General features: G+C 44.9%; 6 protein-coding genes across 6 annotated transcripts; 2 read left to right on the forward strand and 4 right to left on the reverse strand.

Moving 5' to 3' along the window:
* Window positions 1-103: 103 nt before the first annotated feature.
* On the reverse strand, window positions 104-9435 carry Ire1 (serine/threonine-protein kinase/endoribonuclease Ire1). Its single transcript, XM_017170343.3, has 7 exons — window positions 9014-9435; window positions 8754-8868; window positions 5225-5668; window positions 4941-5163; window positions 1849-3127; window positions 1601-1765; window positions 104-1538 (listed from the first exon to the last, which is right to left on the reverse strand). Exons 1-7 carry the CDS (start codon window positions 9143-9145, stop codon window positions 666-668), a joined length of 3231 nt encoding a protein of 1076 aa, XP_017025832.1. The 5' UTR covers window positions 9146-9435; the 3' UTR covers window positions 104-665.
* A 58-nt stretch (window positions 9436-9493) lies between these two features.
* Window positions 9494-10370, forward strand: Mrm2 (Mitochondrial rRNA methyltransferase 2). Its single transcript, XM_017171102.3, has one exon. The coding sequence runs from the start codon at window positions 9570-9572 to the stop codon at window positions 10326-10328; it is 759 nt and encodes a 252-aa protein (XP_017026591.1). The 5' UTR covers window positions 9494-9569; the 3' UTR covers window positions 10329-10370.
* A 73-nt stretch (window positions 10371-10443) lies between these two features.
* On the reverse strand, window positions 10444-12319 carry LOC108077554 (venom serine carboxypeptidase). Its single transcript, XM_017170982.3, has 2 exons — window positions 12116-12319; window positions 10444-12037 (listed from the first exon to the last, which is right to left on the reverse strand). Exon 2 carries the CDS (start codon window positions 12014-12016, stop codon window positions 10568-10570), a length of 1449 nt encoding a protein of 482 aa, XP_017026471.1. The 5' UTR covers window positions 12017-12037; window positions 12116-12319; the 3' UTR covers window positions 10444-10567.
* Window positions 12320-12701: 382 nt separating this feature from the next.
* LOC108078025 (transmembrane protein 256) lies at window positions 12702-15781 on the forward strand. Its single transcript, XM_017171623.3, has 3 exons — window positions 12702-12976; window positions 13041-13349; window positions 15455-15781. The coding sequence occupies exons 1-3, from the start codon at window positions 12884-12886 to the stop codon at window positions 15596-15598; spliced, it is 546 nt and encodes a 181-aa protein (XP_017027112.1). The 5' UTR covers window positions 12702-12883; the 3' UTR covers window positions 15599-15781.
* A 129-nt stretch (window positions 15782-15910) lies between these two features.
* Window positions 15911-24861, reverse strand: Mrp5 (Multidrug resistance protein 5). The gene is made up of 10 exons (XM_070287373.1): window positions 24575-24861; window positions 23527-23679; window positions 23381-23466; window positions 20868-21027; window positions 20596-20792; window positions 20348-20529; window positions 18571-20162; window positions 18016-18509; window positions 16744-17939; window positions 15911-16690 (listed from the first exon to the last, which is right to left on the reverse strand). The coding sequence occupies exons 2-10, from the start codon at window positions 23601-23603 to the stop codon at window positions 16652-16654; spliced, it is 4023 nt and encodes a 1340-aa protein (XP_070143474.1). The 5' UTR covers window positions 23604-23679; window positions 24575-24861; the 3' UTR covers window positions 15911-16651.
* Window positions 24862-24985: 124 nt separating this feature from the next.
* LOC108076064 (zinc finger homeobox protein 3) lies at window positions 24986-26341 on the reverse strand. Its single transcript, XM_017168801.2, has 2 exons — window positions 26189-26341; window positions 24986-26124 (listed from the first exon to the last, which is right to left on the reverse strand). Exons 1-2 carry the CDS (start codon window positions 26235-26237, stop codon window positions 25235-25237), a joined length of 939 nt encoding a protein of 312 aa, XP_017024290.1. The 5' UTR covers window positions 26238-26341; the 3' UTR covers window positions 24986-25234.
* Window positions 26342-26355: the final 14 nt, after the last annotated feature.

Genomic DNA, 26355 nt, shown 5'->3' on the forward strand with positions numbered 1-26355 from the left:
AAAAGAGAATTTAGATTCTCCGAATCAAATATAACTTATTTTCGGTGGCTCTGCGAGAAGAGTGAAATGATCAAAACACTGAAGCCCCTTTTACAAGCACTGGTTAAATTTGTATTAAATGTTTATTTATTATTTTTTTAATTAGACTTAAGACTTGTTCAAAAATGCAGCTCGTTGTCAAGCATCTAGTTGTTCATCAACTGTAACATTCGCATCCTTAACGCTAATACGAAATGCTTTTAGAACGTATGTATACATAGTTTCTGCTTGTCAAGGAGGAGTGTGTGTGTATGTGGGGGTAGGTTATGCTTAAACTTATGATAAATATACAATAAGGCTAATTACTAATTATAAAACTCGAACTATTCGTTTAGATCAATTTCTTGCACTTGGGCATTGAACAAAAATCAAAAATTATCACAGTTAAATTGTGTGCATTCGACAGACACACTACATTCTTATTGCTACAGCTCGGTATACAAAATAGTTTCATTTTCATCTTCATTGAATATTTTAGCTAGAACTGAATTGGGAATCGTTTTGGAATAGTTGCATATACACAAATTGCACAATTAAATCAATAATAATAACTATGGTATTAATAATAAAATTAATAAAAGACTAAAACTACATCTTCTAGTTTCATTTCTCTTCTGTCCCTTGTCCTAATCCTGCGCTGAAGGCGGCAGCGTCCAGCTCACGTACTTCTCCTTGTCCTGCGCCGTCTCCTTGCCGTAGTTGCGATTGCTTCCCGGCTTGGCATAGCGCCGGAACTTGAAGTTTGCAAACACATCCCGCTTGCCCTCCGCTTCAACTGATTGTCCGTCCAGCTCTAGATTCCTTTGCAGCCCCACACCCGGGATGGGCAGCTCGTCGGTGGGCCTACGGAAATTGTAGATACCCTTCCTTTGCTTCAGCTGCTGAGCCTGGCTGCCAGCGGCTGGCGGCGTCTTCTTGGGACTGCCTATCTTGGGCAGCGGCTTCGGATCCCGCATCAGCATGGGGAACAACGCGTCGTCTGCGTCGAAGTACCACGGACGCGAGAAGTGGTAGCCGGCGTTGTAGTACGGCTTGAAGATGGGCTCGTTTGAGCAAATACTGAACGCGTGGTAGGCGTGCGAGATGAGCTGAGGGAAGCGGTCCACCCAGTAGTTCGTGAACTCGTGCGGTATGCAGCCCAGCATCTCTTGTGCGGCCATGGTCAGCTCGTGGTAGTGGTGCTTCTTGTTGCGCAGAGCCCGGAGCAGGTCCCGAACACTGGCCCCCATGTAGCCGCGATACTTCCGCAAGTCATCCGTGATCATGGGGTCTAGATGGGCGTTCCAGTCGTCCAGCACAACGATGCGTCCGTTCTTTTCCAGCGACTTGAGCGGCTCGGCATGGAACTGCAGCTTCTCAACGCGATCGCTGACATCCTGCAGAAACGATAGCATTTTGGGCTCATCCCAGAACAGGGGGTGGTTGCCAATGCAGCGGGCGGGAGGCCGCGACATCGGGTCCTTGTGTATCATATCCGAAATCAGCTGCTCAGCCAAAACCTGTTGAATACAGAAGCCGTTTGTCAATATTACTATAGCTTAAGTGGCGTATCATTGCTTACAATTCGACTGTTCTCGGTGTCATCTTCGCCACGCAGCTTGGACAGATTGTACTCGTGCGAGAGTATGTTGGCCTGGCGCTTTAGATTGTCCCCGAACGCATGTTGACCCCCGCTCAGTACGTAGTAGTAGACGCAGCCCAGGGAAAAGATATCCACAGCCGTTGTCTGTGAAGCCAAAATACCGAAGGAATATCCATTATTTTCCATTCAAAGATATCGCTAAACGGGTAATCCCAAGCCCAACTCACCGTTCGTTGAGCGCGCATCATTTCCGGAGCAATCCAGCCGTCGGTTCCCGTTACCCCCGATCGCCGGGAGAAGCTCGTCTTGCCGAAATTAAGCTTCTTGCACAGACCAAAGTCTGATATCATCACTCGCACCTTGCCCTTGGCATCTGGCAGCGAGATCAGAACGTTCTGGGGCTTGATGTCCCGATGAACAATGTCCAGGGAGTGGAGGTGACTCAGCCCAGCGGACGCCTGGCTCAGGACCTGCCACACGTCAATGTGATTCTGCAGCTCCAGCGATCGCTCCCCCTCGGTATAATCCTGCAGAGTGGCAGCGCACAGTTCCACGGCTATGTAGCGGAACTGGCGATCCTGCTCGGTGCAGAAGTAACGCACCACATTCTCGTGGGCATCAGACTCCCTGAGCAGGGCCACCTCCCGGTCGGCGAAGGTGAAGCACTCGGGCAGCAGCCGCTTAACGGCCACGAATCGCTCCTCGAAGGTGCCCTTGAAGACGAAGGTGCCCTCGCAGCCCTTGCCCAAGACCTCGTTCGAGTTGAAGCTGATCTTGCCCACGCGCACCTGACCGCCGCCCAAGTCAACTAGATCCTGGGCACTCGCGTTGCTTCCGTTGCTGGCGTTGGTGCTGCCGTTGGAACCGTTCTGGGCAATGGCAAAGGTTTTCGAGCCGTTCTCGCTCTGCTTCTGCAGCTCCCTCATGGTGCTGCAGGTGTACCAGAACAGGGCGATCATGCCCAGAACGATTACCATTAGGATCTGGTGGACCTTTCCGCTCGGGTGCTCCATGAACCACTCGTTGATGAAGGCCTGAACCTTGTTGCTGTTCTGCAGGATGATCGTCTTGGTCCTGTTTATGGTGTTCCCATTCGTCCGCTGATCAATCCCGATCTCCACCAGTTCCGGGTCAGTTTGGACGCCAATATCGGCCGCGTTCTTCTCGTTGTTTGCCAGCAGGCCGTAGCCATCGTTATAGTTGTGTATGGTGGCCAGGCTGTGGATATCCTTGCTGGACGGTGTCGGCGACAGCTGCAGATTGCCGCTGTTGCCCTCATTGGGCATATTATAGTGTCCCAGCACGATGCCTTGGTGCTCCTGCAGGACATCGTTGATATAAACGGTTCGCGGATCTGTTTCCTGGCTATTGGACGCCTGCTCTCCGGCGGCGGGTCCGTCGAGAAGTTTTATGGGTGGCGTCGTGGATATCCGTGGAGTATTCTTGTCCACCAGCGAGGGCAGAGCATACAAGCCCTTTTGGTGCTCGCCCACATAAAGAGATTGGCTGTAACAAATGAGGTAGAAGTTAGGGATATAGTCTAGATTGATGTTTCGACAAAACGACGTTTTTATTAGCCGCAATGTATTCAAATAACAATAAACTGAAATTTTACGAACAGAAAAGTTTAACAGTGACGGGCTCTGTTAAGTTATCCGCTGCTAAAGTCAGCTGTTACTGCAACGAGCAGCGAGCGCTGCTAAATCGCGTATTTATTCTGCAAATTTTGAATGCCAAAAAAATTTAAGTAATCTAAATAAAGTGCAACTTTTTTGATGCAATTTATATATATTTATCATTTATAGTGCTTTGTAATATATTTTTGTGGGATTTCACTGCAGAAATATATTGTGGTGTCGCTATATTCTTGTGTAATTTGTAACCCCAAAAATTATATAAAATTTAAATGTATTCCAATATTAAAATTGAGTTACAAAATGAGTACAGCCCTCTCCACCTCTACATTTGGATATATGTTGTAGAGTTTACTATTTTTGTTATATTTTGTGAGTATAAAAGTTCACTTTTCGGCACTTTCTCTGAAATTTAGATTTAAAAGTGCTAACCTTACATCTGAAAAATAGCGAGCTTTTTACCTTTGGAACGTTCAAACGACCAAAATTGGTACAGATATTGAAATTTTTATTCATGTTATACTAAATCTGTAGGCATTCAACACATATTACAGAAAACTAGGTTGTTCCAATTAAGTTTTTTTGAAAGAGAGGGTGCAGAATCATAGAATACTGCATATGGGCATTTCCACAGAAAGGTCAACCGCGGCCAAAACACTAAAACTTCTCTAAAATTTTTTTTTCCAACATAGTAACATTAGGAAAAGGCCAATTGATTAAATTTGAAGGGCTTTATCATATTCTAAAACAAATTTCAAAATATTCGAATGCATATTCGCACAAACACGATTTTTCATTATTTTGATGAAAAACATCATAAAAATTGACCTGTTTTCATTTGTTAATTACATCCAAACCGAGGCATTATGCTTTGACTGTTGTTTACTAACATCACTAGAAGAATGCAAAAAGTCGAAATAAAATAGATATATGCTCTTCCAATTTACTTATAATAGTAAAAATTACATGCAAAGTATGATGAAAAAATATGTCGCGTGCGACATGTCGCGTGCGAATATGATTAAAATTAAATAAAAAATAAACTACGCTATATTTTTGCTTGTAAATTAAAGCATATGAAAGTCACATTATTGCATCATATTTTAAAATTTGTTTCATTAAAATAGTCCCTGCCGTTTCGTTGAAATCAGTGTTTAAACAGCTCGCCGCGAAAGTGACTTCTGTTTTTGTCGCGTGCGAATCCTTCAGTTTTTTTTAATTTTCTTAAAATTGAGCAAACTCTCAAAATCAACATTTGCACCAATTATAGTCCTAGGCAAGAGCTATAAGTTAACATTTATAAAAATAAAAAAAATTAAATGTACCATACTTTTTTTTTGATTTGAATGCGTACGAATGTCGCGTGCGACATTATGGAAATGCCCATATGTTTAATATATTTAAAATATATTCAGACTACAAATTTTACATAATTGTATTATTTTGCAATACTAATGTATTTTACATAAAAAAATATTTTTTTTAAATTTGTTTAACACTGAAAAAAAATTTAATTCTTGAAAAAAAAAATCAATAAAATATTTTCCTTTTGCTATAATAAACTTGATTGAAAAAATAGAACCTAAGAATATTAATTCGTCTTAAAGTTATTAATTAATGCCACAAAAAGTGGTCGTTCGCTCCATAGTGCATTCCTAGTGGGAAAAGAATAAAGTTTTACTTACAATAGCTTGACGGTATTCACATTGCCCGTTTTGGACTCCTCGAGAATGGCCTGGTACGCCTCATCGGAGACCGTGGTGAAGGGCACACTAAGCAGACCATCTGGTCCCAGGAGAAAGGCGGCTACCACAGGACTGCTGAGATCCCGCTGCCAAAGAAATTTGCCCTGCTTGCGATCTAGGGTTACTATATGCCCGCTGCTGGTGGTGGTCAAATGGATGTATTCTGTGATATAAAAGAAGGTAATTAGACACTTTACCAGTCGTAGATTCTCCTTTTTCCTTACCATATTCCTTGGCCAGTTCTGGCGGAGCACTCAGGGCATTATAGTCGTAGAATGTGATGTTCCAGGGCTTGGCATTCTTGTCCTTGGCCAGACTATCAAACATCATCACTGTGTATTGGGTTCGGCCCAGATAGATGGCTCTTGATGTGGCCCAGCCAATCTGTTCGCCCTCCTTTCCATCCATGCTGGCGTCACCGAAGCCCATCACCTTTTCCCGCCTGCCAGTCTTGGGATCCACCATGTACCAGGTGTCGCTCTTCTTGCCCGAGTACAGGATGCCATCGGATGAGCGACAGGGGGCATTGGCCACCAGCTGGGGAATGGTGTACGGCAGCTTCTTGAGGCTACCCATCTGACCCAGCTGGTAAATGCTGCCATCACGGGGATCGGGTAGAAAGTGGGGAACCTGCAGATTCTCCTGAGGTTCTGCCACTATGGGGGGATCTAGAATAAGAGGGGCATATAGATGAGTATAGTTTTGGTGATTTAATCCACTTAAACGGATTCAGTTCCTAGCCAGGAAACCTCATAAATACTACTGTTAAAGACTGGTCAAACTCACTAATTTGTTAATCAAACGAATTTTTATAAATAGGATTTCTGTATTTCTGAATTCCTAAAACGTATTCTTCAAGATTCATATTCTTAGCTTTAAAACATTTTCACTTTTTATGAGAAAAACAATTCCCAAAAAATGGAAAAACAAACTAATAGTTATTTTATAGACATTTTCAACGAAATAAACATTAAAATTAATCAGAACTGAAATTATTTTTAATGGATTCTGAGACTTGTGCATGAATCATGATAATTCTTATCTGCCACAAACAAAAAGCAAAGCATAAGTTCAGCTCATCGAATTTTAAACCAATAGAATACAGTACCTTATTCGTTTTAAAATGAATTATTAGTAAGCGGCCCTTGGAAAAACTCGTTTTAAAGTTTTCTAGTCAAACGAATATTTGAACCTATGTACACATGTATTGAAAAGTAAGTATAATCAGGCAACTAAAACAGGTTGCCTTATAGAAGATTGTTTTAATTATAATTAAAGTGATTGCGCTTAAAATAGCTTTGTAAGTCTGTTTATTTCACCGCTATTTTGTTCAATCTATCATATTAACGTGTATGATATGGGAAACCCCCTTTTAGCCAACTATGTGTAGAATTAACTATACTATTATTCCCTTTAATGTCTTGAAACCAAACTCAGGCGAGTAACTCGAACCGGACTAAAGTGAAGCGAACGCAGTAAATCATTACTAGAACTCGTTCTCGATAACGCTTATCTTGTTGTACTTTCAATATAAGCGAACAGCCGTGTAATCTACCAAATCACCCCTTGGTAGAACCGAAGCATGCACGCACCAGCTTCTAGTACACAAGTCAATGTAAACGAGCCTTTCTTTCCCCAAATAAATTGAAATTAAGCGCGTTTTGCCGCGAAAGACAATGTCAGGCCAAACAACAGTTGAGTAAATAAGAACCACAGAGCTAAAGAGAGCCAAGGCGGATTATTCCGACGTTGTTTACGTAGTCGAGTCGGAGTGTTGGCAATTTCTGTTATCGCCGACGATTCGCTTAAAGCAACACCGTCAAATTATGACTTGGCGAATGCAAATGTCCGCCACGAGAAAGAGGGAATAATTTTTGCAAAATTTATGTGGTATTAAGCCTACTATTCGAACAAATATCGGGTAATGAAAGCAAACAATTTCGAGTACTGCCCATCCTTATCAGTAATTAGTTACAGCCCCACAGCACAGCACATGGCCCGGTGAAAATTCTTGGCATTAATCGAGTGCCGCCGTTGCCACAATTTCTGGGGCAGGTCATTTAACCCGCCTCGGCAGCACTTTCATTAGCATAGGCATTCTAATTAGCTAGCGGTAGTCGGTAGACAAAACCTGATTCCCCCTTGTGATGAGGTAATAGAACCGAGGGCATATCGATACACTGATCTCTCATGCTGGGAGTAATTACCGTGAATCAAAAACAAATTATTGGCCTGAACAACTCTCAGAACTGTCACTAATATAGGTTTTTTCCGTAGTTTCTGTAGTTGGGATGCGGATCATTTGGAAACCGCAGGTCAGATGCTGTCCACATGTCCCAAAATATTCAATCATTTGCAGTTCCACGAAGGCAGATGGCCAAGCGGCCAGCATGAAATATCTAATAATACGAATGGACATACATATGGGCATGTACAGTGCAGTGCTATCACATAAAACAATCTTTACGGGGCGTGGGTTTTTCCGTATTAAAAAATGTTTAAACACAACATGTGTATTGGGGAACCTAATTGTTGCCTAGGGAGTCATTTGGCATACTCCCAATGCAATTATAAATTAAAGCTAACGGCGGAGTTTTCGAGCAGTACTTATCAAAAAATTAAAGAATCGAAAACGGAATACAATCAGAAAAACCGAGTACTAAAAATAGCGGGAGCCTAGGAGAACTAGGAAACAAGTCAATAAGAAATGTTTGAATGCTTCCCACAAGGGTGAACTCTGAATGCTCTTTTTGTCGGTTTTATATCGACAATCTAATAAAGAATACACTTTCTATGATTAAGAGAGACATTTGGGAAATTAATTTCCTATAATATTGTGTAAACATTTAGATGTCAAATGCCCAGTCACCCAGCAACCACTTTAATCGTCTTGATAGTAATCCATATTAACGGACCACCGTTTTGGTCATTGTGACTCACGTGAATATATGTATCTGGCTAAAATCTAACGACTTTTATAGGGAACGATTAACTCGTTGTTGCCATTGAAAATTAGTACGTCACGCTGATAAATATTGGAAATATTCATTAAACAGGACGGGAGGGAAATGACTCCAAAGTCCCAACCACCCACCACAGGAAGGGTATGAGCAACTGGTGGTATCGCGGCAACACTTAATTGGAGGAATTGTGTGCCGGAGAACGGCTGTCGAGATTGCGTATATACGTGGGTCTCTTATCAGGCCTCTGGGCACCGTTCACAACATAACGCGATGAGAAGGAAAATAATAGAGCACCGGAGTGGCGGGAGAAAGATCTCTCCTATCCTAGCGATCACATCTGTACAATGAGCTCATCGAGCCGCATGTTTGTGAAACGCATTGCAAATGGCGAGTGCAAATGCAGTCTGGGGAAGTAGAAGTATAGCTTTTTATACGCTCAAGTTGAGAAGGATTTTGCAATGCAAATTTAAATGTTTTTATAACTTTAATGTGTTTTTAGAGGTTTTATGGCCTATCGAATGACGAGTATGAAGTAAATTTTGAATTATTTTGACTGTTTCAAATAGATTTCCTGATGTTTCTAATGGAATGATGTATTATACTTGTCTGAAAGCGTTTTTTTCTACAGAAAATTCCCATAAAGCAGAAAATATGTGACCCTTAGTAAACAACCTATTTCCCTAGCTTCTAATTTTACACATGTATCAAGTCCCACCACTCCCGACCCTTGGACAGTGGGGGCCACTGCACCCCCACAAATTGAAAACCTTTAAGTGGTGCACGTAATTACCATCTGCTATTGTCCAGCGTATTTCACTGGTCACCGGATCGATGGCCGTCAGTCCGCCGCCCAAAGTGGAGAACACCATGAGGGCCTCTTCGTCGCGGGCGAGGTCCGTGCAGTCCTGCGAGGTGAGGAGGAAAAAGTGACTTACTATATGACCAACATATATAGGCGGCGTGATGAAATATTAATTGATAGGCTACTGTCCACCACCCTTAGTGGGTCACGCATACCGCCCCTATGTCCGTGCGTTCACGTCCACTCACCGTCTTGTCATCCTCGCCGCTGCTCACGACTTCTGCCGAGTCGGTTTGTTGTGTTTTCGCAGTAGCTGATGCAATATGCCCGCTAGCCAGCAAGAAAAACACGCAACAATAAGCCACAACGCAGAATCTCATTTTGCAAAACACTGTGCGCTCCGGCAGCCGGTCGGGGGTGGGTGGGGAAAGAAAGAGCGTGAGAGAGAGGGGCCCCGTGAACAAATATTTGCGATTTCCGTTCCGTTTTCTATTGCACTGGCAGTCACTCTTGGTTTGTTGTTTGTGGCATGATATTGCCTCTTTTATTGCTTTTCAATCTGGGGACACTTTTACAGCTCTGGCTGAGTTTATGTTAACATTTTCTTCGCACTCGCGTTCAAAAAATTCCATTATTCGCCATTGTTGGTTGAGTGGTTTGAGTAGTATGACCGGTGGTTGGGTTGTTGAAATATGCTTACTCGTGGCGGTGTGACCCTAGGTTACTACGATAAAATTACCATTCTCGAAGGTAGTGGCAACACCATTATCGATAATATGTTCACAGTTATCGATAAATTACACAATGCGGCTGGTTTTTACGGGTAATTTTGTTTTTAAACGCCTGCTCCACGCCAATGTCGGCGCGAACAATGCAAAACAGCAACCGCGAAACCTCAAGGGCCGCAGCAAGAGCTCCCAGGAGTGGCTCACCCGCCAGCTGGCCGATCCGTACGTGGAGAAAGCCCGGATGATGAACTACCGCTGCCGGAGTGCCTTTAAACTCCTGGAAATCGACGATAAATACGGGATCCTGCGACCTGGAGACACGGTTCTGGACTGTGGAGCTGCTCCAGGCAGCTGGACCCAGGTGGCGGTGGAGCGGACCAACGCAAATGGCAAACAAGAAAAAGCGCCACTGGGCGCGGTATTCAGCATCGACCTGTTGCACTTCCATGCTGTGCCCGGAGCCACAATCTTCGGCGGCATGGACTTTACCACCTCCAAAGCACAGCAGCGATTGCGGGAATCCCTGAACGAGCGAAGGGTCAACTGCGTGCTCTCCGACATGGCGCCCAATGCCACGGGCGTGCGGATGCTGGACCAGGAGAGCATCACAAACCTCTGTTACGAGGTGCTCCGCTTCGCATTGGCCATGTCCGCGCCGCAGGCCCATTTGGTGGTCAAGGTGTGGGATAACGGAGACGTACCCAAGCTGGAGCGTGACATGCTGCGCTTTTATGAGAAGGTGAAGCGTGTTAAACCGCGCGCCAGCCGTGGTGATTCTGCGGAGCATTTCCTAGTGGCCAGGGGATTTAAAGGCCCTGTAGATAGTAGTACCTAATTTTTTAAGTCAAGATATTTATAAAAACAATGTTATTTGTTAGTGTTTCGTATTGTTTAAATGGAGGTGATGAACGGAAAGAGGGGAGAAAGCAAGTGTTTAAGATTTTTAACCATTTATATTATAAAACATTGACCCAAAAACTCAACGTTATTTATTCAAGATAAGATTTACAAAAGTTATAGGACTCTAAAAGAAAGGCCAAATGTTGTGACTACAAGGTTACGAGTATCCAACTCCTAGTGCTTGTAGTGAGTGAGATGGTTGATCATCTCATACAGCCACTTTGGTTGATCGTGGGGAGCCATGTGGCCAGCATTGCGCACCATGATCTCCACCAAATGCCCGGCGTGCTTCACATATCCAGCCACCTCGCCGTCAATGCGCCAAATCTCCCGAGGAGCCACTTTGTACTTGTCAGAGCCCGGGAACTTGAGGTGTTTGAGGTAGTTGCGAGTCAGCGGATAAGCCACAATGATGTCCAATTGACCGCTGTAGATGCACACAGTGTAGTGGGCGAGCAGCTCGGCGATCCAGGGAGCCACGCTGTCCATTACATCCTTCTTCAAATGGATTTCCACCTTGTTTTCCTTGTCCAGATCGTGGAACGGCTTGTTGCCCACATGGATGGCTCGGCGCGTGGCGCCCGCCTGTAGGAAGTCGCCCAGCCCGGCGCCATCGTCGTCGTGGGTCTTCAGGTAGTTGTAGTACCAGTTGTAGCCCGTAAGGTTACTAAACAGTGACCCGTTGGTGAGATCCCCGTTTATCAGCGAGTCGAAGACGTCAAAGGCACACTCCAAGTCATGATTTTCAATGCAGGCTGCCCCCTTGGCCTCGGCTTCGTGGAAACTCAGCAGACCGTTGTCATCGATTAGACCCAATTGGTAGAGATAATCGCCGTACTTGAGCTGGTGCAGCGGATCCGAGAGTCCGTTACCGATAGCCACGCCTTTGAGCGGCACATAGACGCGCGTCTCAATGGCATTCTGCACCTTGTGGATGTGGTAAGCCAAGGCCGGCACATACTTGCCGGCATAGGACTCGCCAGTGACCCAGAACCCAGTGGAGTTGCTCCATTCGAATAGCTCGTACAGCTGCATCACGGCTTCGTGAAGATTCCGACCCACATCCTTCTCGTTCTTGGCGTAACCAGCCTCGTTATCGGTGAAACTAAAGCCGGTGCCCACGGGATTGTCGATATAAATCAGGTTGTGAGTCTTGCTCCAGGTGCAGTTACGTCTTTGCGGTTTTCCATGGCTGTCCAGCTGGATGGGACCGTTTTCAGTGAACAAACCGAACAGGGAAGAGGCTCCAGGACCACCCTGCAGCCATAGAACCACGGGAGCATATTCCGGCTCCTGCTCGGCAGGGAAGTACCAGAAGAACATGTTGGAGTTGTAGCTAGGCTCCACGGTCAGGTAGCCGGAGTAGCTCTCCACTCCATGGAACTGTGAACCCGTGACGCGCGCCAGCTTCTGCACATCCGCCTTGGGAATGGAGGCATTGTTGATGAGCGGCGTGAGGAAAAGAGGCTCACCAGGATCCACGCCGTCCTCGAAATATCTGTACCGCGGATACGGATTGATGAAGCTCCTTCTATAGGCAGGGCGCTCCCCTACTCCCTCAGCACTGCATATGGCGACTATGGCCGCCGCAATTAAAAATGCGCAATGAGTTGGAATATTCATCGTTCGGCTGTTCTGCTTGAACTGAAGAAGAGAGCGAAATGGTCAGCAATTGCTCCGCTTTGTTTCAGCGTTGAAGGGTTTACGCCCCGACCTACTCACCGATCGGCCGATAAGCGTATTCTGTTTCCACAAATAATCACAGTTCTTCCCGCTTGTCTCTTTTTCGCAGAGCCGGCAAAAATACGACAGCGCAAGGATTTTTTTTCAGTGTAGCCGCAGAGGTCGAGTTGCAGGGTTGCCAGGCCTTCAAAATAAATCAGCTGTGATTGAATTTTGATTTTGGCCAACTATCGAGTTATATCCAGAAACGATATTTAGTATTTGTCCTTGTTTTTACCAGGTTTGCATCCTTCACTTCCGCCTATTGCCTAGATTTTTAGGGAAGAGTATTTAATCATGACAAAAAAAGGCAGGGACAGCATTTTACTCGTTTCTTACAATGGTATCGACTATTTTTCCCTGTTTCCGCTTATCGATGTGTTGTTTGCCCAACTACCACCACTATGATTGAAAGTACAAAATTGCAGATTTCCAGAAATTCTATCTTTCTGGCTAATTCAAGTTTTCTTGTCCGCCTCATCCTGTCGCTTGAAATCGAAAACGCTTATATTTCCCTTACCCCGAATCCTAAGCATTTGTTGATTATTTCATAAATTCTCTATATAGTATTCGTTTGTTTTACATCAATCCGGAGTTAAATCCCATTAGGGCTGAAATTCAGTGTGCTGGAAGTAAATCCATTGGAAACCTCGACGATAGCCGACGATCTGGCAACACCCGATCTGTTTGCGTCTAAATTTTTGTAGAAACAGCAGCTGTCTTGACCAGCGCCAAACAGAGTTTGAGCAATTACACAGCAACTTCAACATGTCACTCGGCGACACACTCGACTACATCACCCTGGGCAATCCTGTCAGCAAGATGGTCATCTCGACTGGATCCGCCCTGCTCCGCACCATTGTAAGCGTCCCGGAGTCCTAGGCTCTATGTAGGCACTAATTACGTATCGTTTTTTTGCTGGCAGGGACTGCGTCCAAAGCAAATCTCAGTGAAGGATTCTGTCCTGCCGTTGCAGCCGTCAGTGCATCAATACGTGCATCCGCACGGCTCGATGTACTGCCTCGCCGGCAGTCACTACCATTTTGTGCGGCTTGCCGGGATTGGCGGAGCGTCGGCCATTTTCATGGGCGCCTACTGCAAGTACATACTAAAGGATATCGGGGACCCCAAAGAGCAGATCGACTCGCAGGCCTTCGCCGATGTAGCCAATCGCATTCACTTTCTGCACTCCTTCGCCTTGATGGCCATGCCCCTGGCCCACTACCCAGTTCTCGTAAGTTGAAACCCGACACCCCAAAGAACAGTTAGACGAATCATTGTGCCATTCTTGCCACTTTACAAAAAATTGTTGTGGCAAAACTGCTAAAGTCAGCTTAGTGAATTAAATACCATACAATAATACAAACAAATGACAGGTGTCCCCCTAGATACTCGCGTAACGTTTTTATTAAAGTAAGAACCCCAATTTTTGACTACAAACTAGAATTAATTTGTTAAAAATGAAATATAATACAACTAAAAACTAGAAAAATTCACGACATGAGTATCTGTAGAGTAAGTTACAAAATCTATATTCCAAATGGCCCTTTTCAGGAAAGCCCAACCTTATGTGGGTTGACCCATGTAACGGATTCAATAAATCAAACTTTTTTGCATAAATCGCTTTTTCGATGTCGCTTCAAAATTACATCACTGAAAACACATCCTCTTAAGAGCAGCTTACTCCTGCAATGATTATTTCTTTTGCATTTTTTTCGAAACCACCATTCTTCCAAATGTTCAACACTATTTCTCAAAAACGACTTAACCGATTGTCCTGAAATTTGCAGAATATGTTTAGCATACATGTGTATCTCGCATAGACTATGATCTTTTGGATGGGTCAAGTAGTTTTTTTTTACATTGCAAAATAGACAAATAAACAAAAGTTTGCTTTAAAAAAAAAAATTTAAAGTGACACCAAATTTGTATATTTAAATGTTTTCAAAATATTCGGTGTCCGCATTCATCCAATAGAATGCCAGTTCGGCAGAATCGTGATAACCGTGGCAGTACCTTTCATTAAAGTGTAGTTGTTCAGCTCCCTATATCTCGGAAATTTGACAATATTTCGACTTGCAAAAATGTGGAAAAATACTTTATACTTTAATTAATAACTGCTAAAAAATTCAAATTGCTGAGTCTTAAGCGCCCATCAGGAAAATTGTTTCAAAACACGGTCGAAAAAGCGGCCGTCACATGGTTGAAACCCCTTAAACAGACATGGCTAGATTGATTCGCCGTCCGTTGATAGCTTTATTCGGTTGATTTGTCCACCCCCCAAGTACCCCAACGCAATAAAATCAATCTGGATCGTATTTGGTTTATTTGTAAAGCTTTTGCTTGATGGTTTTGTTTTTTTACATAAACTCTGTGTAAAGTTAGATCTCTGAACGGAATTTATAACAACTCGCGTTACTGTCGAATCGAAATCGAAACTCCAACAATCGTATAATTGACATCCTGCTTAGCTAGTCTAGTGCGCTGATTGACATTACAAAAATTGAGCTATGAATGAGTTTGGCTTTTGGCTCTCGCTTTCATTCTATATACTATATATATATTTATGTATAATAGGTATGCGTACGTTTATGTATACTCATAATGTATATGAAATGTTCTCAAAGCTAAAGCTAAATGTTCAACAACCACTAATTGCAGCTTACAAAGTAATTTTCAATACCACACACGATACACTTGTATACTTGCATTAATTGGGTTAATTCTTTCTTTTTTTTTTGTGATATGGAGCAGGTTCATAGCTGATATGGGTTTGGGGTTGTGTAGGAATTTTCTTTGTTTCATTCTTCTTTTTATATATTAAACATTTGTATTTAAAAATGTACCAAAAAGGCATTGATTCTTGTTTTGGTTTGCTATTATTTTGTAATTGTTTTTTCCATTTATCAGCCTTATTCGATAAGTAAAATATGGAGCCTGTTTTGCGCCCTCTTTTTGTTCGGGTTAAAGCCATCAACTAAAGCTAACATCAAATATGCACACAAAACTCTTTTCGCCTTTGCTACGCTTTGATCTTAGAATATATTATGACCAGGGGGCCTGTTCCAGATTTTAGGGGAAATCATCGTGTTTTATTCTCTGCAAAAGGAATACAAACTTTTTCGGGTAGTATATTGAGCACACTTTGCTTGCATCTTGAGATTTTTGATACAATTTGTTGCTGTTACACTATAAATTCTTCGGTATGTATGGCTCAAGAGGTTTTTAGTCAAGTCAAAATGCCTAAATCTAGTTTTGTTTATTTCGGAACAGGCCTGCCTATGATGAAGTGTGTGTTTGTGAATATTCTAATTACATGTGTCCACTTTCTCTCCGCAGACTGGCACATTGATGGCAACGGGCACTGTGCTGTTCAGCGGCTGCATGTACTACCGCGCCTTAACCGGAGAGAAGCGGCTGCAGCCGTACGCGACCGTTGGAGGATTCTGCCTAATGGCCGCGTGGCTGACCCTGGTCTTTTAAGAAGGAGCACGGAACGACTTATTTTTATCTTATATATAGCACATACCGAAAAGCATGTCGTCGGGGGGCAACTAAAGCTAAGCCAAGTTAAACATACATATTTCAGCTATAAATGATAGATACTCTTGTCTGCGCTACTCACAGTGCGCTGGCAGTAATATTATTAATAATATTATAAATATATATTGTTGTAGTTTTAAAAGTGAACTCTAGGAGGGCTTTGCAGCTAATGGAAGATACTTTTCGAGTTAAATGCGTACAATTTCTTAGAGTATATAACAGTTTGCGCCAAATGTGAAATAAAAATGTGAATTAACAAAAGAACCAACCGAGCTGTTACATTTATTGCGTACCTGTACATTAATAAATTACTATAAAACACACACATATATATTAATACTAGGCGTAACATTTCATAGAATTCTCCATCTCTTTTTTTTGGGATTTTGTTTGTTTTATGGGATTGTTATTGTCGTTTTACTGGAACACATAATACAAATGCGAAGCGACCTTTTGAAGGCCACTGCAAAAAGTTCAGCTAAAATTAATTATTGCACAATTTTCATTACACTTCTTTCTATTCTTTAAAGGTATAAAAACATCGGTGGCGTTCACCAGCACAGTCCATAATTGATATTTTATAAAATCGAACCAGGAGGGGGGTTGGCTTATTGTCTTTACCATTACCTACACCATCATCTCTCAAAACAAAACCTAAGGATCACTGATTGAACTGTGCTGGTGGACGCCGCCATATACTCCTCCAACTTCAGCTTATTGTCTTGCCGTTTGATTTCCACCGTTTGCTTTTTAGTTTTACACCTAACAATTTGATTTGTACATTAAAATTGTAAAAAATGCTACGACGGCCGCTCAGTGCGGATGTTTGCTTCTGGTGCCGCCGCTGCCACTGTGCTATCCTAATAACTTCTGCTTGGAGGCCTCCGCAAAGAGGAAGGTCTTCTGGATGCCCGCATTGGCCGCTGGATGATTCGTAATTGGTTCCAGTATCTTAAGTATGTAGTCTTTGAAGGCCTTCGGAACGGCGAAATGTCAAGAGTCCTTCTTCAGCCGCAGGTTCTCCTCATGGGCCTGAAAATGGCAACGTCAGTGAAAACTCTACGATTTCTTTAAAGTTTACCCACCTTTTGTGCGACCTTGAGCAGAGCATCGAATGTGGAGTCGCCCGTCTGCTTCACCATGCTGTGGAACACCTTCTGCTCGCTAGTTGTGAGCAGCTCGAAAGGCGAGCCGAACTCCACTGCCCTGCCGGCATCCATGACCAGGACTTTGTCGGAATCCATTACCGTGTGCAGGCGATGTGCTATGGTGAGCACTGTGCAGTCCTTGAACTTGTTCCTAATCGTCGTCTGGATGAGAGCATCTGTCTGCGGGTCCACGTTGGCCGTGGCCTCGTCCATGACCAGGATTCGATTTTCGCGGAGGATGGCCCTGGCCAGGCATACCAGCTGGCGCTGACCCACGCTGAAGTTGGTTCCGCCCTCGGAGATCTTGCTTTGCAAGCCACTGGGCAGATCAGCCACCACATCCTTGAGCTTAACCTCTTCCAAGGACTCCCACAGCTTGGCGTCGCTGTACTCGTCAAAGGGATCCAGGTTGTAGCGCATGGTGCCCGAGAAGAGCACCGGCTCCTGGGGAATAATGGAGATCTTGCTGCGCAGATCATGTAGACCCAGATCGTTGGTGTCGCGCCTGTCGATCAAGATGGCGCCCTCGTTGTAGGACAGCCGGAAGAGAGCGTTGATCAGTGAGGACTTTCCGGCACCAGTGCGTCCCACGATGCCCACCTTCTCGCAGCCTTCGATCGCAATGTTCAGGGATCGGAGCACGTAGTCAGCCGCCTTGTCGGGGAAGTATTTCAGCGACAGGTTGTCGAACACGATCTTTCCGTCCTCCGGCCAGTCCTTTGGCGGCTTCTTTTTCGGCTGTGACTCAAAGTCGCCCTCCGGCTCCAGGTCCTCGTACTCCACAACGCGCTCCACCGCCGTCATTGTGTTTTCCAGCTCTGCCGACTGTCGCATGCCCCACTGCACCATACCGGTCATGCCCATTGCCTGGGTAATGGCCAAACCCACATCTCCCCCGTTTTCCGGGGAGAACAGGAAGAAGCTCAGCGTGATAACGGCTATGTAGAGGACGCACACACAGTCTAGCCAGTATCCGAAGGCTCGGCTCGTGGCCAGGAACATGTAGTAGCCGGAGCTGTGCATGTCCTGGTAGTTGTCAAACTCCGCGATCAGTTCCTTTTGCGCTCCAAACGCTCGGATGGTGGCAAGGCCGTTAAGGGAGGCACTCAAGTGGGAGTAAATGGGTGATCGGGCTGTTAAGGGAGTACGCATTTTGAGGTTTCCATAAACATAAAAAAAATCAATTATTATTAAAGCTTTTCCACTTACTGACAGCTTCCAGACGCTTAACATCTCGGGACGTGTTCAGATAAAAGACTCGCAGTATGTAGAAAATGATGACCAGGAAGATGGTAGCCAGAATATACCAGACATTGACGATGCACAGCACTACCACTATACCCACGATGGCGAGGAAGATCTGCATAACGTCCATCATCACGGACGGAAGGATCTCGTCCACTTGTCCCAAGTCCTTCGAGAAGCGGTTCAGGATACGGCCGGAGGGGTTCGTGTTGAAGAAGTGCATTGCCGCCCGGGTCACGCCTTGGAACATTGTGTTGTGCAGGGTCGTGGAGCTGCGCATGGCCAGGTAGAAGAAGAGCATGCTCCGAACCAGGGAGAAGACGATGACGGAAATGTTGATGCCAGTGAAGTAGTAGATGTCTATGGGGTCCGTGTCTGCGTTGATACGGGTTTCGGGGAAGGCGCGTCGCAGACGAGCCATAAATGTGTCCCGCTCAGCTTCGCCATTCTTGTTGACCCTGGGATTCGTTCATTAAATTATTAATAGTTATTAATTAATGAATAGTTAGAAAAACTCACCAGTAAGATAGGAAGATGTCACCACCAGAGGCTAGTACCTGAGCACCGATGCAGAAGAAGGCAAACACAATAAACAGTCCATAGCCATTGGCCCCAAAGTACTTCTTGTAGAGCTTCATTCCGATGCGACCCTCCACGCGAGCCTCCTGCGTCTGCATGGGCGACTCCGCTGCCAAGGACTCGGCGGTGGACTCCATGGACGAGATGCTGCCGTGCCGGTCTCGCAGTTTGCTATTTTGTCGGGAAAGGCTCTTCTTGTCCGGAGCATCGCCGGCGCCCTCGTCCTTCTTGCTGGGATCCGTCAGCATCTGGGCAAAGTCCAGACCGCTCTTGCACATGGACTCGTAGGTGCCCATTGCACTGATCTTACCCTTGTCCATGATTACAATGACGTCGGCCTGTTCCAGGAACTGCAGTTGGTGGGTCACCAGTAGTACGATTTCCTCCCGCAGAAATCCCCTCATGCACTGGTCGAATAAGTGGCGCCCAACGTGCGTGTCCACGGCACTAAGGGGATCGTCCAGCAGGTAGATATCCGCCTTCCGGTAAACAGCTCGGGCCAAGCTAATACGCGCCTTCTGACCGCCGGAGAGCGAAGCTCCACGTTCACCCACAATGGTCTTGTCCGCATACGGCAGCAGCTCGAAGTCCCTCTCCAAGGCGCACTTCTTCACCACGGTGCGATAGCGGTGCTTGTCCATGGGCAGGCCAAAGAGGATGTTCTGGCGAACGGTGCCGGTAAAGAGCCAAGGTTCCTGGGAGGCGTAGGACAGAGTGCCGTTGACCTTCACTGATCCCGAGTCGGGATTCAGTTCTCCCAGCACAGCCTGAATCAAGCTGGATTTTCCGGAGCCCACTGGACCAATGACTGCGACCAATTGCCGGGGCTTGAACTTCAGGGAGATGTTGTCCAAGGTGTAGTCGGTGCTCTTCGGATCCCACTTGGCCTTCAGCTTGCTAATGTTGATACTATGCTCCGCTGCACTGCTGCGCCGGCTTTCGGGCTTCAGAACCCCAGTGGTCTGGGCCAAAGCCGGATCGGCTATAAGCCCTGCCTTGCCCAGCTTCTGCTCGTCCAGATCCTCCGACTTGTCCCGCACCTTGGTCTCCTCATGCAGCATGAAAGTCTGGATACGTTTGATCGAGACCAAGAGCTCCGCGAACTGCGAGATGCCCATGGGGAAATAGACGGTCATGGTGTTGCGCAGGATATTATAGTAGGCGGTAATCACGAAGGCCTTCTCGGCGGTCAGCAGTTTTCCCAGCAGCACAAAACCCACCAAGCTCACAAACACCGAGATCCTCGTCACAAACATGATGAAACTCTGCAGCGTGCCACGAATATAGTTCACATTCCGGATGGCATTCATCTCTTTAGTGCGCACATAGTTGATCATTTTGCTGAAAGGAATCTCCCAGGCGTACATCTTGATCACCTGGATGCCCGAGATGATTTCGTTCATCATTCGCACTCGCTCATCCGTTCTTAGTGCGGTCTTTAATCGCAGCACCGAGGTCTTCTTGCCCAGATACGCCTGCAGAGGGATAAAGAGCAGCATCACGGCCACGCCAAAGAAGGCAGAGATCCCGATCTGAAAAGGCAAGAAGTTTTTTTTAAGTATCTAAGCTTAAGTGACTGGCTGAATATCGATAGTCTATATATAGGGTTAAGCTATCATCAATTAGAATGTTTTCTTGCTTAACAAGCAACTCCACTCGAGTTAAGGAAGCTTTGTTTTTCTCTTAAGTGGTAAACAACGACGGATAGATAACCTACCTCCCTGTACATGAGATATGTGATAATGCCAATCTCGACGGGGCCCAGCCATAAATAATTCATGTGGATGACGGAGACATCCAGCCGGCCCACATCGTTCGAGATGAGATTGACCACCTGACCGATGGTGGTGTCGCCCAGTGCCGTTCGGCTCAAGCGCAGCGCCTTCCGATATATCATGCCTGCGGGGCGATCATTATTCATGTGTCACAATAAAGAACCATTCCCTGCCCCAAACTCCAACTCACTTGTCATGGCAATTCTGGCCTTCATGCCGACGTGGAACATGCCCAGCATGTAGGGATGCATAAAGAGGACGTTGAAGGCGCTGGTCAAGATCACGCCCAGGGCGTACAGATAGGCCTTTGTCTGGTTATCGCCCTCTTGGTTGGCCGTGTCCGCATAGTAGGCCACCAGGCGTCCCAGGAACAGCGGCTGGGTAACTCTGGAGGAACAGGGATAATAAATAAATAAATCATCTAGAAATCTGCCAGTGGGCGGGGCCAGGCAGGCAGCTTACCGGAAACCGATCTCCAAGATAAAGAGCACCAGGCCTAGGGTTGCCAGGCGCCAGCCGAACACATGCATCGAGGCCTTCAGCAGGCTGGGGGTCTTCTTCTTCTTGCGCTTCTTCTCCACCTCCTTCTCCCACGCCGCGCTCAGCTTGCTGCCCAGGTGATCTGGAAAGCGTGGAGATTGAGATATCAACAAAGTGCACCCAGCCCCAGTGAAGGCAATAAATTATTTCTGAAGACGGGAAAATATGGTCTGGTTGAGATTGCCCGAGTTGGCGATGCCGAGATTCAATGCGTTTGAAGATGGTTCCAAAACAAACAACCATGAATAAATTGTGCAAACGCTCTAAAGAAATTCGTTAATTTTCGTTTAATTTTAATGTATTAGAGCAATTTATAATAATTATGTAGGTCATTGGATTTGGTTAGTATAGAATCTATACTATACTATATACTATACATAGATGCTCTGCTAAATAAGTATGGTCAGATAAAAACACAGATATCGTGTTCTATTTTATACATTGTCATCTTTTGAATAGGCTGTGAAACACCCATTATCATTTTATGATACACCTTAGCAGGCAGTATAAAGATTTTTACGAAGGTTCTGCGCTAAAGCCTTATACTGTTATCTGTTTGATGATACAAGTCTTTTCGTCATTGGTTTGGTGAGCACATTTGAAAGCTATTTTCGTTTTCCCTAACTTCAGATCTATACCGATTATTACCATTTTACATACATAGATTATAATTATTTGTCAGCAGGTTTGCTAACCACAGAGCTCTTCAGAAAAATGCCATACTGATACTTCAAAATGTTATGATGTCACAGAATTCAGAATTGGATTATCATTGACCTAGCTTAATTTTGGAGGCTTTTCCTTGGCATTTTTCGTTTTTAATTTATTTAGTCTAACTTGTAGACTGCTTCTTTACAGATGATCAGAAAAACACAAGTCAGACAAGGCTGCGCTACTGTAACTGGAGGCTAGAGTCAATTGCTTTATCATTGCAGCCGTAACCACGGGCCATAAATCCAGCGAATTGTCAATGGAAGTGCTTTGGTTTGACCGTGAATTATGGCTGGCAACAAAGGCAAATCCCGGTCAGCTGCCAGCTGCATTTACTCCAATCGATCTTATCGGCCGGGAGATTCCCCTTACCTCCCTTCGATTGGTGATTGATTCCGGCACTTCCGCACTAAAGCCTTGAGGGCTTAGATAGCACACCGATTAGGAGGAATTGAAACAAAAGCTTAAGCTCCTCAGTCACCATTGTAAGCTCTTATATATATAAATATTTGCCCAGATATGATGCCTATGTGTATTATTGTTTGCATTGCATAACTCCAATGGCTCGTTCCACTCAATACAGTATCTCTAGGTGCCCATTTATTATAAGTCTATAAGTAAATAAGTCTGAGATAGCTAATTGCGTATATATCGGGGGTGTTGGAAAACTGTTATCAATTATATTCGGCAGTAAATTCAATTAATTGCGGCCAGCGGACGCTGTCAAAGATATCAGAGTTGTCACAGATTTGAATGTGGAAATCAAAGGTCTAAAAGTGACAGAGATTGGATATCATCGCCGTCGCCCTCTCTGGGGATCGTATAATTCAATGAATGATGGTGCAGAATGTTCGTATCCAAGGGCTATCTTATCGCCCGGATTATAGTTCCGTTTGAAGATCTCAATGAAACAAAAATGCCATATAGCAATAAGCCAGACGTGAGTGATATGCGGAGAATCTAATCGCCACTTCCCCATTTGAAGAAGAGGAGAGCCCTCCAATGCTCGCCTGATCCTTCGAAACTTGGACAAACGGAATAACCGAAAGCCGTTTCGGTCAGCAAGGGTGGTGGGCGCATGCTAAGCCGTATCTAATCGCAATGGTCGGGACGCCTTGAAGTGTCTGCCGGGCACTTCATTTGGGGAGTGTCTAAAAGCTATAGATAGTGTGGTAAATATGCCGCTTTGCTGATTATATAAATTACAGCCCCCCGTCCGCGGACCGCAGGGTACCAGGGATTTTACACGCGACTAATGTCCATCTTCAGAATCCACTTTACCGTTGGACAAAGGGCAGTGAAATCGAAACTCGATCATTGCACCCGAGGACGTGGTGGAAGCGTGTCCGACCCATTTATTAGTCACCTACACCTATGTATGCCAGGTTTCATCTCGTTAAATCTATGGCCCCATGACGTCACGTACGGCTTAATCTCAGTTACGTGCTGATAAGGGAGAACTCCTTGAAACTAAACGGCCTTATCGGAGGAACTGGCGTAGCGATTTCCATTTAATAATTCAATTAATTTGATTATCGACTGGCCAGCAGATATAGCCATAAATTATCTTCGACCCAAGATCCCAGCCCCCTTACTTATTATGCAAGGCGCGTCGACCGAAAGGTCTGCTCTTTTGGGTACTTTCGCACTAAAGCGCAATTACTCACAAATCTTTTTGGGGAAACAATGGGCAGCAGTCCAACCGAATCCAAACCAAAACTCACCTGATTTATGCTCTTGCAGCGCCCTGTATAAATCGCTCTCGTCCAAGGTCTTCTTGCGTCCCTTGAAGAATGTGGGCATGGCAAAGCTAATGGGTTTTAAGGTCATAGGATCAAAAGTCTAAGAAAGTGGGTTTATGAAAACTCACCAGAACATCAGGGATGAGAAGATGTTTGACGTCTCGCGCGGATTCTCCGGCAGCTCGTCGGCTTTCATTGACTGCATTTTGGTCGTGTGTGTGTACTAACTCTATCGATTTCCTAGGACATTGGTCGGGTCTGTGTCCGGTGTGCCGGTTACGCTAAAAAATGATAATGTCATAAATCAGGAAGTATAGATTAGTAAGTTGTTTTATTTGTTCCAATCCCACATGGTTCTCGGTCAATCGGTCGCTCTTAAAGATTGTGGACGCACGATGACTGTATGCTTTTGTTCTTTTATTTCAGATATTTTTATTAGTAGTTTGTTTTCGTTTGGGCCAATAAAAGCTACGTGGTAAAGATGGCGTATGTTTGTTTGTTTTTTTAATCAAATCAAATTCACACGAATTTCCATGGGATTATTAAAAATTATTAAACCGTAGTCCCACAGATTGCGAGTTTTTAATTTTAAAAATAATTTTCAAAATGTTTCAATTTAAACTTAAAACTGTTGCAAGTTAAATTTTAATTATTATTTATCGTTAGTCACGGTGATGATGCCACTATATTGAATTTGTCATGTTGTTGAATCCTTTGGATGTTTTCGGTTTGCAACCAAGTACTAGTATTCACTTTTCCACTCGAGGCAACACTATTCGTAATGGGAAAATCCTCCGAGTCCACAACTCACGGTAGCTTTCCACCTTGCGGGGATAAGTCGGCAGATTCTCGCGTCAAATTAATGGCGATCGCTAGGTGCGAGTGGCCTTTTTATAGGCGCCGGGACAGCACCTTTGCTCTCTTTGCCTCTCTCTAATCAAGAGATCGCCGGAGAGGCACCGAGAGCAGGCCGCAGATAAACGATGCGAGCAGGAGCAACGACACCCACACTAGTGCACGACAGTTCTTTGAGAGCGGGAGAGCTGCTGCTCCTCCTCTCTGGGCGCTATGGTGCTCCGCTCTGTTATCACTTGGAACTCCCCTCTCCGCTGCTCTGCCGGCCCCCACTTGTTTATTGTTTATATTCGCCCGGGGCGCACTGCACTTTGCTGTTACCTTTACGTTTCGCAGCAGGCTGTGGATGCGACGGATGCGGAAAACAAATTGCGAAGGAAAAACTAAAAACTCCAAAAGTGACGGCAAATCAATAAAACGACAAACGGGACTTGCTATTGCGATGCTTTATTCTTGTGCTGGGCGAATCTCTCCCCTCCACGGGACACGGCGAACGGATAAAAAATAAAAACGCGTTTTCCTATTTGTGTTGTGCTGAATTTAAAAAATTTGTGCAGAGAAAAACATAAAAACGTTAAACAAGTTCCAGTGCGTGCGCGTCAAATCTGCGCAGAGATGCAAGCGGGCTGTCAAGAGGCAAATTTGGCAGATACACAGTCACACCAGAAAGTATTCGTGCACAACGTGTTATTGCGTGATTAGGGGATAAAAAAAAGTGGAGCTAAACAAATTATACTTCTTATTTTAACTCTCTTTTTACAAAATTATTTATTTGTAACATTTACCGTTTATATAACTACTTAGTTGCGACTCTTAAATAATTATTGTTAAGCCATTATTAAGTTTAGCTGTGGGCTGATTGTAAATTGATAATTAATTTCTGGAGCTTCAAAATATTTACATATATCGTTTTGTACTTAAAGATTTAACAACATTTACGAAACTTGTAAACTACAAATACATTATACAAGTATTCAAGCTTCAAGAGTCGTTGCTTGCAATAATGTAGTAGTACTCCCCCGGATCATCGACTGTCGGCAGGTACAGAACCTCTTCAGTAATCTTTTCCTCCGCCGGCGCATACTCAATGATGTCGCCCAGATTGGCTTGGACAATGGGGTCTGCCTCCTCCAGTTCCTGCAACTTGGCCAGATGCTTTCTAGACTGCACGTGGCGGGCGAAGCAGAATTTTCTGGCCGTCTTGTATTCACAGGCTGTGCACTCGAACGTCCCTCCATCGACGGATATAAAGTTATCAAGTTCCCTGTCGATCGCCAAAGAGATGGGCGGCTGTTCCTCGAGAGCTGCTTCATTCAATCCCTCCACTACCTCATCCTCCTCCAGTGGCGCAAACTCGATGAACTCGCTCTCATCCGCAATGATCTGCATGTTCTGTATGTGCTGAGGAGTCTTGTTGTGCTGCGCCATGTGTATTTTTTGGGAAGTGCTGTAGTCGCAGAGCACGCAACTCAATAACATATTGCCTCCCTCTTGTACTGTATACAGCGCTGGTTCCGCTAGTTCTAGGCTTTCCATTTTCGGGGGTCCTGCCTTTTTCTGCGCCTGCTTCTCCTCCTCTTCTGCCTCCTGCTCCCTTCGTATGTGTCGCACCGATCGGACGTGCCGAACGAAGCAGAACTTCTTGGCAGTCGTGTAACTGCACAGTTTACAGGAAAACGGTGGCCGATCAATGTCTGAATCAGAGTCCTCCGAACAGTAGTCGTAGTCCAAGTGTTTCGTAGAGCGCTTATGGCGACGCATATCCCTCCTCCTATCCGTCTGGTATGTGCAGCCGTTGATATTGCACATCAGCCGTTTGATCTTCCATGGCGGGGCCTCCTCCTTGTCCACGAGCGGTTCGATCTCAATAACTAAAGGGAACAATGCAGAAAATAATAATCACATCCATAGCTCTCCAACCTTCTGAATACTTACTTTCCATTCCATTGTCGTACTTGTAGCCGAGGGAATCAACCTGTGACATGCCTCAAGTAAAACCAAAACAATTCAATTGATGCAAATCTGCAGTGGTATGCCCGTATTTGGTAAAAGAACAAACGTTGCGATCTAGTATTTTCTTCGAGGTATTTTATTTCCTATAT

The sequence above is a fragment of the Drosophila kikkawai genome, chromosome 3R, assembly GCF_030179895.1.
Source record: "Drosophila kikkawai strain 14028-0561.14 chromosome 3R, DkikHiC1v2, whole genome shotgun sequence".
In the NCBI taxonomy this organism is placed as follows: domain Eukaryota; kingdom Metazoa; phylum Arthropoda; class Insecta; order Diptera; family Drosophilidae; genus Drosophila; species Drosophila kikkawai.